This window comes from Accipiter gentilis, chromosome 29 (genome assembly GCF_929443795.1).
Source record: "Accipiter gentilis chromosome 29, bAccGen1.1, whole genome shotgun sequence".
Taxonomy (NCBI): Eukaryota; Metazoa; Chordata; class Aves; order Accipitriformes; family Accipitridae; genus Astur; species Astur gentilis.
In genome coordinates, this window is record NC_064908.1 from 5,680,717 (window position 1) to 5,699,952 (window position 19,236).

Below are 19,236 nucleotides of genomic sequence, written 5' to 3' on the forward strand. Positions count from 1 at the left end.
CGGCGGCGGCGGCGAGGGCGTTGCTGTTGCGGGGCCGCCCCCGCCCGCGGGAGAAGCGAGGCGGGGAGGGGAGGGGAGAGGAGGAAGGAAGAAGCCGCCGCTGCTGCTGCTGCTGCTGCTGGAGGAGGAGGTGGCGGCGGCGGCGGCGACGGTGGTGGTGGTAGTGCTGCAGCCGCGGGCAGAGCCTTCCCCTCCCGCCGGGCCGGGCGGGGCGGGCTCCGGAGCCGAGATGTCTCAGGAGCGGCCCAAGTTCTACCGGCAGGAGCTGAACAAGACGGTGTGGGAGGTGCCCGAGCGCTACCAGAACCTCTCCCCGGTCGGCTCCGGGGCCTACGGCTCCGTCTGGTGAGTGCTGGGAGGGGACCGGGGCCGTGCGTGTGTGTGTGGGGCGGGGGGGGCGGGGTGGGTCGCGGCCGGTTGCTGCCCACCCCTTCGGCTCCTGCCCGGGCTCTCCGCCTGGAAACCTGCCTCGGCTTGTGGGGAGCCGCGGCGGGATGCGTGCAGGGCGGTCACCGCGGGAAGCGGAGGGAGGAGGAGAGCGGGGCTCGCTTGTCCTCCAGGGGTTCCTCTCCCCCAGCTTTTTACCAGTTCTGCAAGAAACGTTTTTCCTCCCGGTTTAAGAGCGGTACTGCCGGGAAGCCGCAGTCCTGTCTCTGGAATGCGTCGGGGATTGCACCACATGGCAGGTGGCACTAAAACATTTTTGCAGGGGAAGATAATCATGTCCCAACCCCACCCCCCCACCCTCCCCCGAATGATCTCATATAGACATATTTCACCGTGCCTTCTTGCAGTTAGTAGGTGGGGGGTGGAGGGGGATGGAGGCTGGTAAGTCCCCCGTAGCTGGCTTTGCAGAGCTGAGGGCCTGGCAGCTCTTGTCCCAGTTTCTTCTTGGATCTGAAGGATAGATTATATTTGAGGCAATTGTATTTTTAACTGTAATCTGCTGATAGGCAGGGAGGGTAGAGGGAAGGCTGCGAGGACTGTTTTTGCATCCCTGGCTTGTAACTGGGTTTACAAGTACCGATGTTTTCTTTGCAATAGTAGATCAACACAGGAAAACTTGTTTTATTGCTGTAGAATGACAGAATTACTGCAGTATGCACAGCCTGGGAGAGTAAAGTCCTGTAATGAGACCTGCAGAAATACAGAGAGCTTGAAGATAAGAGTTTAGTTTTTAATGCTTACCTAATAGGAACAAAACATATGACAGGTTACACGTGCAAAATACAGTACTTCCTTAATTTGTAGTTTCTCTGCTGAAAGTATATTGGATCATTAAATATAAACGAACTGGGTTGCATGCATTGTTTAATCTTAAACGCAAGGTTGTGTTCGAATCAGTCTTACATCTAGGCTTCAGCAGTCCTATTAGTAGAGCTGTATAAAAGTGTTCACAGGTTACTGTGTCCTTTTATTAAGAAATGTCTTCCACACGAACATACGGTTTTTATTCTCTGTTCTTTGGCTCTGTCAGAGTGTGATCAGAATTTTCAAAAATGGGTGCATGATTACACATCTGCTCTGCTGCTGTATATGAGCAGGCGTGCATATTTTTTCATTAACATAATATGCAAATTTATATGATGATTATCATTTATGTTGTATCATAAGGAGGGATGCATACTGCACTCTAGTAAAGAAAAGGAGTTGCTTTGCATGTGCTGCAGTGCTAAATAAAGTTCTGAGCTGTTCTTAAGCTATTGTTACAAAATTTTTAGTAAGTTCAGCTTAAATAACATGCATTTCTTAAAACTTCTGTGCCTCAAGTATGCAAATGCTTATATTTCATAACAGACAAAGGCTGGTCAGTTCTAGTAGCAAGATTAAACAATGTACTTGTCGAGGTTTTTTAAAATAGAATGGTATAGTTCTGGTGAAGGAAGGCCCTTGCTGCCATAGCTGATAAATACCCCTGTAAGTGCCACAGAGTTACATAACTCCCCGAATGCAATAGGAAATGAATTCGCTCAATGCCTTGTGCGTTGTATTTTTAAGATTAACCCTGCACCATCTAGCCCATTCCTCTTCTGTTTTCCCCCTCCCACAATCTCCATTGTGCCTGTAATACTTCCAAAGTTTGTTTTCACAACCAATAACTAAAGAGTTTGCATCATGAATTTCCTGTTTTTGCTGTGTCAAAACTTTCAAAGATTGTGCAACTGTTCAGATCAGATGAAACAGTTTTGTATTGGAAGCAATCTCAGACATGTGGCACATGAATCTCTTTTCAGTCCATGTTAATGGTTTCCTGTATGTTCTTCTAGAAGTATGTTTCAGAAAAGATACAGTTCAGAAAGACTAGTGGTATGGAAAATATGTCACTTAAAAAAACAAAACAAAAACAACAAACAAACACCCTTGCATATATATGTAATCTTATTAAGCTGCAAATGGTGATGCATAGTATTGAGGATATTCCTGCAATGACTTGTTCTGCTCTCTGTCCCTTTAGAGATTTTTCTGCCCATTAAAAAGTTACCTGGTTTCATATGAGACACTGAGTTTGGTGTACCTATGTGTTAGGATAGTAAATTGTGGGGTTTTAACCACCCTTAAACTGAATGGTTAAATGTACTTCTGTGTATGTCTACTGCATTATTATATTAGAATGTAATAAAATGCTCTGTTGTTTATTTAGTTGTCAAGATGAGGCACTTAAAAATGAGGAATTTCTAGAAAGTGGGGGAAAAATGAATAAAAAAGAAAGAATTAAGCCAGCAGATGCATTATTTAGACTATGGAGCTGTCTACTGTAGGTTGCTTTAAATGTCTAATGTGAGTATGTCTTGGAACACCCTAATTTAAGAACCTGACTTTATTTGTAGTCAGTGGATGGAGAGAGGGAGGCATTTTCTGCAGGCAGCTTAAGTCACCTGAGGCATGTGCTTAAAGTTAGAGCAAATATTCCAGTGTTCTCTGAAGTATTGTGTGCAGTCTTGGAAGAATGATGTTCAGATGGCCAGCTCAGGTATTTTTCAGGATCTGTTTTTTAGAAGCTGGAAGTATGTGGAGGTGCAAGTAGGGATTCAGTTCCAAAACTTCGAGAAACATCGATATGTATCCTCAGATTGATCATTACTAAGTCATGTAACAATTGCTGTGACATCTGTTGTGTGAAATGCTATTTCATTTATTCTCGCAATAGTTTTGTATATTCGTACAACATAGTGTTTTGCATGAAAAGGATTTTGTAACCAGGTCTACACTAAAACAAGCGGGTTCCTGAAGTATCAGTCTTGTCATACTTCATGTAAGGAGGAAAGGGGCCTAGGTAATGCAGCATCTTGCAGTGGGAAGTTGCTGAATGGAGATGGGATCAATCGGTGACTCACCGTTTAGCTGGAGGATCGCTTCGTTTCTTGTGCGTGCTGGAGGGAAGTCTCAGCAAATGGCATTAGTTCAGCCAGCTCTAAGCTAAGCAATGAGGTGTTTTGACTATCTTTGCCATCAGTTTCTAAAATACTGCGAAGGCAGACTCGGTATACTCTTAGGAGTTTGCTTCATTGTTGTATTATTTGCAGCAGTTCTTTGTGCATTGTATTGATACCTTTGTAAAAGAAGGGGTTTGGTTTAATTGCTTTGCAGGCTATCTGTATTGCCTTATTTAATTTGGAAAGGAATTGAACAGCGAACACTTCCTCTTCCTCAGAATCTTGCATAAGAACTTTTTAGCTTTTTTGTTTGTAGACTGTCAGATTATATAGCCCTTCCAAAACTTGTGATTTCTTCCCATTTCAACAGTTGTACCAACATTCTAGTAAAGAAAAGGAGTTGCTTTGCATGTGCTGCAGTGTTAAATAAAGTTCTGAGCTGTTCTTAAACTATTGTTACAAAATTTTTAGTACCAAAAAAAAAATTTGTACCAACATTGACTCTGAATTTCCTGGATATTACAAAGATACTGACATAGTTCCCCTCTTTTTAAACTAAGAGAGAAACACTATGGATTTAAGAAATTTTAAAATATTAGGCTCCAGAGGAAATGAAGTAACAACACTAAATATCACCTTTGTAGTAACAGTTCCTCTGTGGATTTTTTTTTTTAGCCAATGTGTGTCTTTTAGCCTTACTAATCCCTTATCAAAGCGCACAAGTGCCTCCAGAGTATGTATGCACTTGGAGGAACAGGTGCCTGCTTCTCCAGTAAAGTGTGGTAGATATGTGAGGCGTGATATGAAGAGAACTGTAAAACTGAGTGGGATGAAGCAGCCGTACAGGTCGGATTAGCAGCACGCATCTGTAAAAAGGGGATTGAGTTGGAGATGGGCATGCACAGAAAAGGGGTGAGCAGAGTTCTGAAAGCAAAGGCAAGTGGTGTGAACTTCATGGGAGCTTTGTATATTAAGAAATGTAATTAGTGTAAGCACGTCTGTCCTATAGGGAGATTTTTATTGCAACGTAGCAGAGGAGGAGTAAGATTTACAACTTTTTGTAGTATGTTGGGCGGGTAACTGATTGAAATGCATGTATAGACTGAACTCAAAAGTGGCTGGTCTTAATGATAAGCTGTCAGGTACTAAGAACTGTGTTTTTTCTGTCTATAACTACGGGTGCATAAATTAATTCCGAAGGTGCCACTGAAGAGTTTGGGTATTTACATAGCTGCTAGCGATGAGCAGCATACTATTTAGCAAAATAGTCTTTACACAAAAATTAACATTTGGATTATCTAATGTTCAAATAAATTGGAGTCAAGTAATTTTGCGTGTACTTCAGTTCCTCAGACTACTTCAAATGTTACTTATAAGAAGATACAAGCTGAATCAGTGGATAAGTTCTCTGAAATGTTTTATTCTGGCTCTTGCATTCTGAATTCAGTAGAGGTTAGGTCAGAATTGTAGTTTTAGCTCACTTAGGGTGAAGTGGGTGCAGTTCGCGTGCCATAGTGTAATACTGTGTAAGAGGTTAAAAAATGTGGCAGGTGTGATAAATTCTGAATTTGTGCTGACCTTGTTTTAAAAGGGACTTAAAACTGTGGATCGTGCAATTTTTTCTGAATTTGGCTTTTTTAGCTGAAATATGATCAGTGTAATGCAGCTGTTTTAAGTCTGTGATGAAAGCCAGCTTAGTGTTCCTTAAAATGTTCTCCAACATGACAGCTGTTCTGTAGCTGTGTGTTCTGTACTCGTGAAAATCATTAGGCAGTTATCTATATTGGCAGAAAATTACTCAGCATGCCTTTATCTGTAGAGACTCTGTCTTTAGGCCTCAAATGTGACTGAACTTAGAATTCTTCTGACTTTGAGAGTAACTCTAGATTGCAAATGTGCAGTAATACAAAATTGTCTTTCCTGGGCTTGTGCATAATGTCATAGTGCTGGTTATACATCTACTACAGCAGAATGATGACTTGACACAACCCCAAATATGCCTTTTGGACTCTGAGACAGCTTATGTTATGTCTGGTAGTTCTGAAGTCTACTCTAATGATAATCTTATGGAAACCAAGAGAGAAATGTGACTATGTAGCTGTGAAGGTGGTTAGTATGCAGGGGATCCCCTTCTCTTCAAGACAAAAGAAATACTGATGTATGCTGCCTTTTGTACCCAAAATGTTTGAAAGCTGGTAAAGATTCATGACTAATTCACAACTGCATGTGTTGAATTATGATGACTAATCTTATTTTTGCTCTAAGTCTTAGAAAACACCTTAAGTATCATTAAAATATTGTCATATAATTACAGCCTGATTAGGTATGTTTGTATATTGCAAAATGTTGTATGTGAAGCTTAAAAAAAGTTGGATTCTATGTTTCATGAAGTGTTGCAGCTTAAATATTGGTATTCCAGTGATCAAGAAGACTTGCTGAAGATCATTTGAAATCAAGATTAAAAAATGAATGCTTAATGGGTTCTATTGTCTGCCCGGCTGAGTGAGGTGTAAAGGGTAACTCATGTGTGGAAGTGGTTGATAATGGGCTTTCTTTGAGACAGTATGGTGGAGCTTGAGTAATTCAGCTATGGCAGTTTGGTGCTCCTGTGATTGTCTGTCTAGCTCTATTTTTGTATCTTTGCCAGAGAGCTCTTTCCACTGTGCCTATGCAGGTGCCCCTTTATAGAGAAGGAGATGCTCTTCTTCCATCATGCATAGTGGGTTTTTCCATTCTCTTGCAGGACCTAGGGGAAGGATAGTTGTTTGTAGAAACAAGCTTGTATTTTGTTTTCTATTTCTCATAAACCTTGAAGAGCAAGTTCCTTGGAAACTGAGCAACTTTGTGATAAGGAGTCTTTTTGCAAGTTAATTCCAGTTAGTTGCTTTAAAAATAAATCACAGCTACAGATAGCTTCTTTAGCGGGGGTGGAGGGTAAGAGTTGTATATGCAATTGTGGGTTTGTTCTAGGACTACGTTTGTGATTGGTTTTGAACTTTCTGTTAGTTAAGATACTTCACGCTTTATAAATGTATAGCTTTGCTTTTCACTTGATGTCTATCGAGAACTAGTGCATACTCACTTTTAAATTGAATCAGGAGTTCACCCTGAATCAAAATGCAGCAGGAAAATAAACATTGTCATTCTCTGACTTTCTCCATTCCATACTTTCCCCTTGTTATCTTGAATGAAGTGTGACCTTGATTTCACATCCTCTCTTCCTCCTTCCTTTTTGACAAACCAGAGCTGTTTTAGATAAGAACATCAAAGAAGAGAATAAAGAGGAGTAATTTAGTTCACAGCTAAATACCTATGTTTCTTTAGTTCCTCACATATAAGACTTAAACTCGGGAAGATTTTATGCAGTGTATCAGAAATTTAACATAGTTCTTCATGTGTTAAATTTTTTGTTGTTTCAAAAGTATCAGGCTTTTGCTTCTTAATATTACAAATAAATAGGTTGTAATGTGACTTACTTCAAAAGATGATTTTACAGTACAAAATATCTATCTATGTATATATGAAATTACCAAATAGGGTGGAGTTAGTCTTCATGGGTTCCAAGAAGAAACATTATTTATATGTACAGGTTTTATGTATACGTTTCTGCTAAAAGGACAAGTTTTAGTAATGTATACCTAAATATCACTTATTCACATGCATTTTTGTATAACAGGAGTTTAGGATTAGATGTGATTTACCAAAAAGGTTTGATTTCAGCTTCAACTGTGATTAACAACCGTCATAGTTGATTTTACTAGGCACACTTGGATTTTTGTATGGACTTAAACCATAAAAGATAGTATCTTGAGCATAGCATTTTGTGAAGAAGTCTGTTGTATGAAAATATGTTTAGGAATACAGGTAATATTTACAAGTACTCTTCCTCTCTCCAGACTTTTATTGCCATATTTATGTTTACAAGCAGAACTGTTTTTAGACAGAAAAATCATAAACATTTCTTTTTTTCTACAAAATTTCCCTTTAGTGTGTGAACAAGACTCATCTTTTAAACATTTTCTGTTGTGTAAAGATGTGGGGATTTTGGGCGGGGGTGCAGGTTGTGGACCAGGATACCTAGAAATTATTTTCACTGCAGAAATGGAGAAATGGCATTGACTGTGACTCAGTGTCCAGATAGCTGTTATCTGGAGTTGCTAAGTGTGGATTTGAAGGCATTTATAAATAATTCATTTTGATAATTTGATTACTCTTTGTTGTAGTTCTGCCTTTGACACAAAAACCGGGTTGCGTGTGGCTGTAAAGAAGCTGTCCCGACCATTTCAGTCTATCATCCATGCCAAAAGGACCTACAGAGAGCTACGGCTACTTAAGCACATGAAGCACGAAAATGTAAGTTGAAGTAGATGATATGAAAAGTTGGTCTAAAGTTGGACTATCCAGTGAGCATCCATCATGATTGCATTTAAGGATCTTGTTGCATACATTTTTTCTGATACTAAATACAAAGCTTGCTGTAGTCCAAGGGATTATGATTGTAGAAAAGCATGCAGATAAAACCCCAAAACTGACATAACCAAACTGACGTAACCAATTTTGTATTTTAAAAAATCGTAATATTTCCTAGAATAATCTAGAAATTACTGCTTAGCAGGTTCATGCTGTGTTAAGAATTAAGAACACAGGTGATGTTGCTTACATTCTCTTGCTAGCTTGCTGTAGTAAGCTGTAGTTTTTGTTATGTTAAGAATTTATTTTAAAAAATAAAATATCAAAGTTTGTTTTTAGTGTCTTGTGGAGGGTTTTTCGTATTTGTTTGTTTTGGTTTGCCTGTGTCAGAAGGGTGTGGAGTAGATGTTAACTAGATTCCTGTAGGTAAAATGGAGAGGAAAAAAGGGGGTGGTGAGGGGGTGGAAATCGGATGGCTTTTTATATAAGCCATCCACTTAATCAACAGAGAAACAAAATAGGATGTGACAAATGTTATGTTCAACTATTTTTTTTATATAACCTCCATTTTGTATAGAAAACAGTTGGTTGACCAGTTCTGGGTGTTTGTGGCATTAACACATCAACATATTTATACTGCGTGCTGTTTGGAGCAGAAATTATGCAACGGAGCAAAAAGTCTCATAACCTGCCCTCTGTAGAGCTGTCAGAATGTCAAGAGGAAAGGAAGGCTCTTGATTTCTTTTGTCCAGGCAAACTCTAGCTTAGCAGAAGGGAAATACTGTTTTGGAAGTGAGCTGGGCAAACCTAGCACAAAAAGCCAAACAAGCGTAATTTTGTTGGAAGGTTCTCCTTGGATGGTCTGTTCAGAACTTCTTCTATTGTGGCAGTGGTGGTTGTGTGTTGTGGCTTCTAGCCACCGCAGTCAGTTTCTGATATCCCGTAAATCTTGATGTTTTTAGTGTGGCTAACATAATTGGATCTTTTGATGCATATATGTACTATTGTCAAAAATTCTTCCTCAGTGCCTCTGTATGATACCATTGTCTCAACAGTAGAGGAGCTAGCATTTGATCCTGCTTAATATCCATCCCCTGGAGTTTTTTCTGGACCTTCTCTCATAGCTGAGATATTCTCCAAACAGAAAAGCTTTGAATATCTGTTACACACCACCCCCCCCCACCCCCCCAAAATCAGTATATCGATCCATTTTGTCTAAGCTAATAAGGTTAAACAATGAAAATTAGATTGTAAGTGGTGCTGCAACAGTTTTGTGTCTGGCATTCATAAATATTTTTGGATTAGTATTGCAAAGAGCCTATGTAGCTTTAAGAGTAAAAGGAAGTTGTTTATATATAGAAGTATTTATTATCAGTTTATCGTACCGTCATCTATCTGTGGGAAGTTTATCTAGGTTGTGGTTTAAAAATCCTGCAGATGCAGAGATGTTCAGAGCCAGTTCAGGCAGGCTTATTAGTGCTAGTGTCTTGACTATTCAGATCTCAGTTCAGAAGTAGAACGCTTGGTTTTACGTGGCACAGAACACACCCGCAAATCTGGAAGGTATGGCGGTTTAAGGGGCTTGAGCATAGCATGGTTTTCTATATCCTGTATCTAGTCTGGTTCATTATGATCTTGAGCAAATAAATGGACCTGCAGAGCACTCAAGTGTGTCTGCGTTATATTTTCAAGTTCCAGGAGGCCTTGTTAGCTTGAATAAAGCACAGTGCTGAGCAGATGGGAGAGCAAATGGGTTTGTTGTCATATGAAGAAATTAATAAGCTCTGTGACATCCTAAAATGCTGGGAGGGGAAAGCAAAAGGTTAGGAGTTGGATTCTGAATCTGCTGGTGTTCACACTTCCTTAGAAGTGAGTCGGTGATGTGCTGCAGAATAACTGTATTTAGTGTTTGTGAAACTCGATGACTGATATGGATGGTTTGATACTGTGCTTTGCAGTGTAGCAAGATAAAAGTGATAAATGAAAAAAAAATGAAGTCTATGTAGCAAAGTCAGTTTTTGCCTCTCCATGCTAAACTGGGTGGATAATGTTGAATTTTTCTGTAAAAACTGTTACGGAAGAGTTCACCAGAGAAAGAAACTGTAAGCATGAGAATTATTATGCAGGATGAATGTTACAGTTTGAAGATGTCACCTCTCTAGACTTGGATTTGCTGTGATGTATATCAAGAGAGGCAGGAAAGTGTTTTTTCTCTTCAGTTTCCTCAATAAAATGTTACCTATAATGTATAATATAGATTAGACAGAAGCTTTTACTTCCTACCAACTTGCTCTCTTCCAAAAACATAGTCTAGGCTCCCCAAAGATTTTGGCTTTAATTCTCTGCTTAAAGGTTACTTAAATGACTGTGACATCCTTGACAAGTGTAAACAATAGGATAAAAAGGATGGCGTGAAGGGGAACGCGGGAATCAAACTCTTGGTTTTGTATGCACGCTTGAACCATTACTGAAGTTGCTGAAATGTGCGTGATACTTGTGTATCTAAGATAAGTGAGATGCTGACTTAAAAAGGGAAGAGGAGGTTTTTGGAGCTAGATGAAGAGAACTAGTCTATTTATCTCATATATTAATAAAATAAAATATTATTTGCTATTGAGAGAGGAAAATAAAGTTTAAAAGCACATTTCAGTGAAAAACAGAATAAACTTTATTGACCAGATTTATTATTTTTTTTTAATGCTGTAAACGACCTAGAAGGTAATTATGGGATAAGGTATAGTTGTTCTTTGCCACAAAGTAACACATGCATGTCCTTTTGCTCTCTACTGATAGAACACTTTAGCTGTAAAATGAAAGGTGGAGTAGCTGCTCTTTCGGTAGAAAATACAAATGACAGTGGGAAGCTGTCAGTTGTTTGTGAAAATTGGGTCGTAAATACATTGCACTGTTTTCCTGACTTATTTTCTAGTATAGTTATTATTATTCATTGCTCAAAGATCCTCAAATTTTTCTAGCCATTACTCAGTACAAGTGAAACAAATAATAGTCTCCCAATTTTTCTGATTTTAGTATGTAAGCAGCAGTATAACTAAGAATTGAGCAGGAAGCAAACAATTTTGTCTGGTGGTTGTTTATTTGTTTCTGTCATCTATTTATTTCCTGAACAAGCTTTAGTTGGTTTTTGAAATAAGGTTTTCTAAACCAGTGTTTACACCTGCCTTTTGTTGTGGCTCCCACTTGATGCTGTAAGTGGATGGCTGGTGTGAAAAGACAGCTGTATATTTTTAACCTTTTTTTTTTTTTAAACACAAGAATGGAACATTTGTTTCTGATCTTGTATCAATACTAATTTGTCTACATCTGAATGATTCATGTAGTTGGAAATGAAACAGCTACTGGAATGAGTACTTTCTATTCCACAAAGGATCTTAGTAACTGTATCATGTTATACTATGAATGTATTTCACAGCTTTTTCACTTTACCATTTTCTTTCTAGGTGATTGGCTTGTTGGATGTGTTCACCCCTGCCAAGTCACTAGAAGAATTCAATGATGTGTAGGTAACTTCTCTGAAGACTGCAACAAAACATCTTTTGTATCTTCCTTACATCTCCCAGATGATTATAGAAATATTTGCCACCTTAATTTGTCTGCCATCATTCTCAAACAATTCTGAGTTCCAACACACAAGATAGTAGGACATCCTAAACTACTGGACTCTTCAAACTTGTTCACTTGTGTTTTCTTGACCAGTGCTGTAGGAACCAGTGTACTAATCTGCTATGTTATTTAAAGTGTTGTGATCTATATTTCATTCAGCAACACGCTTTGGGACAGTCAGCCCTGCTACTCGAGCTTCATAGAGAATTTTTATCCTAATCCTGTTGAAGGGATTGCTTCATAGCCTGTGTGTTTCCTTTTGTTCATAGGTACTTGGTGACACACCTTATGGGAGCAGATCTGAACAACATTGTGAAATGCCAGAAACTCACTGATGACCATGTGCAGTTCCTCATATACCAGATTCTTCGGGGCCTGAAGGTACTTGCACCTGTCCTACCTGAACGTTGATAGCTCATCAGCGGGAGGTGGAAGTTCTTGATGAATGTCATATCCTCAGAGATTCATATGAGTACATAGTGGGACTTCTGTAACTTCCCTAACATATCATAGGATAACCTTTTATTATTGTTCTTTCACTTCATACCTCTTTAGAGCTCTGTATCAGTAAAGTTATGTATCATTTAAGAAGATATTTTCATACATTCCTATGGGCCGAGTCTGGAAAATTACAAACTATGCTGCTGTCTAATCTACTCTGGCTATGAATCTTGCATTTCTTCAGTTTTGTTTACTTGTGGTGTTCCACTTGTGGTGGCAGTGCTCCTCAGTGTTCCTAAGGATAGACAAAGTGAAACACCTGCCTACCTGAAACCCATAGACACACACGTGGTTCCTTCTGCAGAAAAGCTATAGCATTTAAATTGTGTGGGATGGGATAGGGCAGTAATGTCTAGTGAAGAAATGAGAAGGAGGCTACTTGGACTGTTATGTAAAATTTGTCATCTTGCCTTACAGTACATTCATTCAGCTGACATAATACACAGGGTGAGTATTTATCCTAAGATTGCTTCCTGTACTGAACCAATGTCTTTAAAAAACGTAGCACAGAATATTACAATGCAGCACCTCTAGAAACCAGAAGAAATTTTGCGAGAATTATTTTGGTTAAACAGTCAAAAGGTTAAACATGGGAAGTGCTTGTCAAGATCCTTAGTTTCTGTTCCTGTCTATATGTGGCTTGTGTCTTTGTGAAATAGGTTCTCTATTTATTAAATATACATCTACAGCACTGGTGTTGCACTAAGCCTTTATGCATTTTTGCTTATTTGTGACACCTCTGAGGACCACAGAAGAGATCGTTGACTCTGGGATAAAATAATTTTCCTGAGTATGGAGAGTTGATATTTACAGCCAGTTAAAATATATTTTCTGTCTGCATTTACATTTTTTATCTGTTAGACTTGTGAAACAACATATATACCACTCTTAATGCTGATGTTTAATTTTTTAGGATTTAAAACCTAGTAACCTAGCTGTAAATGAAGACTGCGAGCTGAAGGTAATGCAATCAGAAGGTCTGGTTGGTTTGACTGTGATTTGAGGGAATGCCTTGTGGATGTCCCTTGGAATTAAAGGGACAAAATAATTCCTTATGGAAATACTTTTGTGGCCCAAAATAATAATGTCCTTCCCATCTGTAAGAGGCTGTAAGGATGTTTTTTCTGTATCTGTTCCTGTGTTTTTAATGAATCATCATGAAAGTGAGGAGTTAACAGCTTTAGTTTGGGCTTAGTTGCTTTAGAGACAAGATATCCAAATGTAATTCTGATTATTGAGTCCTACCCTGTTCTAGGGTAGTTTCTTTTAACAAGTTGTGAAATTTAGTTTCATAATCTACTTTTGCAGTTGCACCACCTGTCCTCCACCCAATCCAATAACTACCTAGTTATTTGCTCTAACTAGTTTGCATTATTGTACTGCAGTAGTTTGTGGATGTCTTTTCTCTTCTGTAGATCCTGGATTTTGGCTTGGCCCGACACACAGATGATGAGATGACCGGGTATGTGGCTACCCGGTGGTACAGGGCTCCTGAGATCATGCTGAACTGGATGCATTACAACCAGACAGGTAATGCATTTAACTAACACAAGGCTTTTCAGTTCCTGAATTGTGGAAAAAAAAGAGGTTGTCCTTTTTACGTGCTCCTTTCCATTTGATCGAATAAGGTGGCAGTCATGATAATTATGCTTCAGTAAGGGTGATTGAAAGAAGGAAGGCATAGTACTAGTATTTGAACCGCAGTCTACCAGCTGTAAGTTAAGAATTGTTATGATAGCATTCACAAGACTTCTTTAAACTCAAACCTTTGAAATTGCAATCAGCAAAATATTGTCAGCACTTACCCCCTATTTTTCCTAGCACAGTGTTTTTTAAAGTAAGTGAATGGTATGTATCTGGATGAGGAGAAGGTGTGTTTCTAGGAAGCTGCTGGGAATATGCTGAAAAATGCCTGGAGTTAATGGTGTGAAGAAATGCTAGAAAGTATATAAATCCCCCTTCCTTTCCTCCCTTCTTAGCCACTTCTTCACAGTTTTGTCTTCCTTACAGTTTGCAGTTATCTTCTCAGCAAAACGCCGTGCTTCCCTACAATATTTCCAGATCAGGCACAGAGAAGAAAAGCAAATGCTGAGAATAGTTCTTGTACACGAGAGCATATGGATCAAAGAGAATAATGTGCCACTCTGATTTCCTACTTCACTACTTGTTCTTTTCCTCTTGCATGTATATGGACTTGTATCTGTAGTATAATAGTTGGTGGTTGGCTGGGTAGAATTATGTAAGGCCATATGCAAATTCATTCCTCAGAGTTGTCTTGATCAGGTTTCTTCCTCTTTGACTGTGTAGATTCCTCCCCAGCTTTTTGGTGTTCAATGTATGTTATGCTCTGGAAGGAGAATTTGCCTGATCTAGTATTCTGTTATTTAGACAAGTCTCAGATGATGTAGTTACTGAACAGTTTCAGTTAGCTTGCAGCTTATCTCAGATTGTTTCAACGCCATAAGACTATTTAAGGATAAAGTTGTTTGTACTTGTTGGATAGGGTGGTTCTATTGAGACTGTATTCTTCTGCATTACGTTGTTTTGTTTTTTATTTTATTTTGTTCAGTTGATATTTGGTCAGTGGGATGCATTATGGCTGAACTGTTGACTGGAAGAACGTTGTTCCCTGGTACAGACCGTATCCTTTAAAAGTAATACATTTTTTTTTGAAATGGAAGTTAGAGATCTTCACTTTCACATACTTTACAAGAAAAGAGGTTCTGGGTTTGGTTGTGGGGGGTTTTTGTTTGTTTATTTTTAAGTTAATGGCTTCTTTTACTCACAGTACGATGAGGTGAGTTATTGATTTTGCTGCATGTGAACCAGTCACAATGTGCAAGGCAGCAAATCTATTTCTTTTTATTGTCTATTAGCATCACTAGAATTACTCACATGTTTGTTTCTGGGAGTTACTTTCCTTTAAGTTTATTTAAATTCATTGCTCTTTGAGTTTGTAGAAAATAACTGCATGGAGTAGGCTGTCTGCTAAGAATCCTCTCACGCTTCAGGTTTCTAGCAAATGTGAAGCATCACTTCTGGCCTCTCTTCTGTATCCTGGTGGTATGCTGTGAAAGCAGTGGGTTTGCAGATTCTTTAGTGCCAAGGATCTCACTCCAAATTGCTCTGAAATGTTTAGGTTCCGCTTCCATGCTTGAGTGTAAACAGATTGTGAGCCTCCTTTCCCTGTGTGCTTGTATTGATGTGAAAAATCAAACTTGAATAATATCTTTTTCAAAATTACTTTTTTGCTGCACCAGAGTGGGCTGGGTAGGACACTTTGGCAAATTTATGAGAGCGCACTTCGTGAGAATTGGACATGATTTTCCCCAGGAAATTAGTACTGAGACTTCATGCAAATTGTTATACTTGCAGCTTTTGTTCATTCAGCCACACAGCATATAGGGGTAATTTACTATTGTTAAGATTTTTCATTGCCTAGAAGTTGGACTTTATTTGCCAGAGAAAATTACATTGCCCACATTTTACCAAATTTTATTTTTTCAACCACAGTCTGTTTATTTTAATAACTTATATTAATTTATTAGTATTTTTATTGTTAATTCAAATATGTTAGCATTTGATTTAAAAGAAAACTAGTGTTGGAAGTGCTGGCCTTCTGTGTACTATGTTACTTCTGGAAAGCATCTACATTCTAGAACTCTTTGGCAGGGGGAAGGCTTTCATTCCGGTTTTGACACAGTTTCATCTCCCTTTTCAATGTACTTTAACTTTACCCGTTTTTTGTCTTTTTCTGCCCGTCTCCATCTCGTAATCTCTCTCCAAATTTGTTGAACTTGCTATATGTTACTCTTTAGTCATCTCTGCCGTATTTTTCTGTTGTCAGGGTCAGAAGCAGAACTAACAGGGAAGTGGCTTAGAAGCTAGAAAAAAGTTGCCATATTTCTATTGGCTGATTTAGCACATATAATTTGGTTGGGGCAGATTTTGTTTGTTCTGTCAAGAAAAAATGAGAAATCAATAATTGTTGATTCAAAAAAGCAAAAGTCTTTAAGCCGTTGCCACTGTTTAACCCTAATAACACTTTAGATTTTAAAAACCTTGATACTTGCACATAAAATATTTACTAATAGGATTTGCGATATGTAAGAAATGCTTCACCATGTGTTCTTTATGAATTGAACAAAACAGTTACCTTCCAAGCCTGAGAAGATTTTTCTCCGACTGTGTTCTTGGCTGTGAATTATAGCAAATATCTGCAATGCAAAATAAAGTTTACCCTTAGGATCTAAATTGTTTGCTTTGTCATATCAAGATACTTTACTAATTTATATCTCCTAGCAGATGCTTGTGATTCTTTACCTTAAGTGCTTGATTTCTTTTGCAAATGACAGTAACACTTTTGAATTAAATGCTTTTTCTGTTCTGAATTGGTTAGATTTTAAGACGAATAAGGCCCAATCCTTTCCCATTATAGATAAAACTTTGTAGTACTATAGTTCTTAGAGTTTGTGTGGGTGTGTGTTTCCCCACTTTAAGTAACGTATATGCTGTTTGATCATGAGGTTAGAACTATAAGGGGAGCAGGGTTGGTTATTAATCTTGTTTGTGCATCTAACGCTTATCTGAGGATTTAGAAAGGCACCAAGCTGTCAGCTTTCACTACAGTTTTGCTGACATCTAAAGACAGCAAGCAGAATTAAGATAACAATGGGTTCTAGCTTCTTCCTGTCTTGGAAGGCTCTTTGAAATCTTTATATATGCATGATTTTTGGAGAAAGTTTTAGGAATTTTCCAGATGCAGATCCTGTTGGTTACTTCTGAGCTCTTGATAATTTCTTTGTACCCACAGATCTGCTGAGGCCTGTGTTCCTCCTGCAGTGTCACTATGCAATTGCTGACTTACTGACTTTGCAATTAATATGAACATGCTTCATTCAAGGTATATTTGCCATGCTTTTAGTAGCCGAGGATATAGTATATCCAAATCCACTGCCGTTCTAGGGAATTCACTTTGCAGTTGGAGGCAACGTGACTATTTCTGTGTGTTCAGGAAGCTGGAAACTGTTCCTGTTTGGCAACTGAAAATTTGACACTCTTCCTGCTTTTTGATCTCAATATATTAATCTTCTCAACTGTATAGCTTCACATTTCCAAAATGAAATAGATAGTGACAGAATAGGTAATGCCTCCTGTTCAGATGATTCTCTTGTTTGAAATATTGGTCCCTTTCACCAAGGATTTAGCAGAAATGGTGTGATGTTATTTACGGTCCATCAGGTATTTTCTTTATATGGCCTGGAGATGCATATATTATTACTTGTAAGGGGCTTCAGTACAGCCAAGCTGTACAGTTAATTTAATCTGGTAAGTAACAAAGTTGTATTCTGGGATTATGATTATGCCACTGATAAACTAATGCTGAATTTAGTTTTAAGTTCTGAAGGACCTAATCCATAGAGATTCTGAACATGGCTTGTCATTGACTTAAAGCAAGAATTGTAGGTGCTCTTAGGAAAAAAAACTGTGCTCAATATGGGCTTAGCTCTGCAGGATTGTTACAGTATTCCTAACTTAAAACTGAGTGTAAGCTAATTGAATTGTTCCTATTGCAATTTATGGGTGGAAATATTTGGATAAAAGTGGATTTCTAATGTAAAATCCCTGCCAGGAGGTGAAGGGGAGCAAGATTGTGGGGAAAGACTAGTCAGAGACAAAAAAATTGAGGTAATGAAAACCAGAGTCCTTTGGGCTTTTAATGTGAGGCATAGCTAGGGGCTTTCTTTTTATCATATCTGTCTTATGCCAAGATCAGTTTCTGTTAAACATGTATATTCTTAATTTTGTTACAGTTCTTGTAATGTGAGTGATTCATACAAATAAGTAGGAAAGTTGACTAAGTTTGACAATTTGACTTTCGTAAAATGATATAAAGTACAAATAAGAATATCTTGAATGTTTTGTACTAGTTTAGCCAGTTTTCTTTTTCTATATGTTTTAAGCTGACTATTTTCTTTAAACTCTGAAGAGTATTTTTATTACTGTTTTTATTCAGTAGTATGAGACTTCCATGATAACTAACCAGTCTGAAATTACATATTCTTCTGATACATCTTATTCTTGCTTGTGGTGGCAGCTAAAACAACTTCTGAACCTTGCTTGCCTGGATAAGCTCTTACAATCTTGCAATGCCTGCTACTGATGGTGATGGCAGGTTGTTTTCTGAATTTTAGAATCACTGAGACTCATCAGTCGTTGGAGGTACCTTGGTGATGGCATTTGGGGTTTGCATGCTGCGCTTTCCTTCTCCATGCACATGTGTGTTCTTTTTACTTTTGTTTCATATTTACTAAGTCTTTTTCCTGTCTTTAATTGCTTATGGCTCATTTCTCTGGGACGTGGTAGGCCCTGTAGTTAAATGAATAGTGCAATTCAGCAGGTTATATAGATGGCAGGCCTAAAAACTAGAAGCAGGGGTTGGCTTTTGGCATGCCTATGGCAGTGCCAGTTACACATTCTGTGTTTTCTCTAGTTTATCTGAGAAGACACTGAAGCATATTACACAAGTATCTTCCAATAGCAGTTTTCCCTGGGAAAGGAGCTGACAGCAGACTGGGCAGCAATATTGTTGGCACACCTGGTGCACGTGATTTTAAATGCCTTTAAAAGAATTTAAATATTTAAACTGAGATATGGCATGTGACTTCTGAGCATGTTAGCAGTCCGAAATTTGCACAACTGTTTCTTGCACAAGTATGAGTGAAAGATGTAAGGGCTGGTTTAAACAGCACTGAAGAAAAGCCAATTTAAATGAGCTAATTGTGGTTAGTATGGCACCCTCTGCTAATTCTGCTACGCCAGTGGATATACTGATTTCATTTTAAGCATTGACAATTAAGAGTTGGCAATTCAGCAGCTAAGCTAAATCCAACTAGGTACATTGGATTTACTCTTAGGTTTTGAGTGTTTAAGTAGGTGGGAGTTGGCCAAGCAACTTGAGAAGTGAGAAATTAGTTCAGCTGTTCTGACAGAGTGCTATTTCCAGGGCTTTTAATTCATTTTGTATGTAAAACTTTAGACCAAAGTTTACATCAAAATATAAAGGTTTTAGCAAAGTATTGGTGATTTCCTTCATATACCATTTGCCACTATTACAGGAACTCTGAGGCTTTTTTAAAAAACAGGAGTCAGTTTTTGAAGTTCTTGAAGTAGTTGAATTAAAAGATACTCTAGCAAGAATTGTAACTGGATCTTAAACATCAGGAAAGCATTGATCCCAGATAAACTTTGTCTAGTAAGTAGACTACTCTTATTGAAAGGAAAATGTGTAGGTAGTTTGATATAATTTTAAGGGCAAATATAAACATTA

At 38.3% G+C, this 19,236-nt stretch overlaps 1 protein-coding gene across 3 annotated transcripts in view; it reads left to right on the plus strand.

Moving 5' to 3' along the window:
- Positions 1 to 14: 14 nt before the first annotated feature.
- The window catches only part of LOC126052499 (mitogen-activated protein kinase 14), a 26,387-nt gene continuing 7,165 nt past the window's right edge, over positions 15 to 19,236 (plus strand). Inside the window, exons 1-8 of one of the 3 annotated variants that reach the window (XM_049833260.1) lie at positions 15 to 345; positions 7,598 to 7,727; positions 11,243 to 11,301; positions 11,675 to 11,786; positions 12,324 to 12,353; positions 12,820 to 12,867; positions 13,322 to 13,436; positions 14,476 to 14,547. In XM_049833260.1, the coding sequence (XP_049689217.1) occupies positions 230 to 345; positions 7,598 to 7,727; positions 11,243 to 11,301; positions 11,675 to 11,786; positions 12,324 to 12,353; positions 12,820 to 12,867; positions 13,322 to 13,436; positions 14,476 to 14,547 (682 nt within the window). In that variant the 5' untranslated portion in view covers positions 15 to 229. The remainder of the gene's footprint in view (positions 346 to 7,597; positions 7,728 to 11,242; positions 11,302 to 11,674; positions 11,787 to 12,323; positions 12,354 to 12,819; positions 12,868 to 13,321; positions 13,437 to 14,475; positions 14,548 to 19,236) is intronic. The other 2 variants (XM_049833259.1, XM_049833258.1) reach the window with 2 other exon arrangements.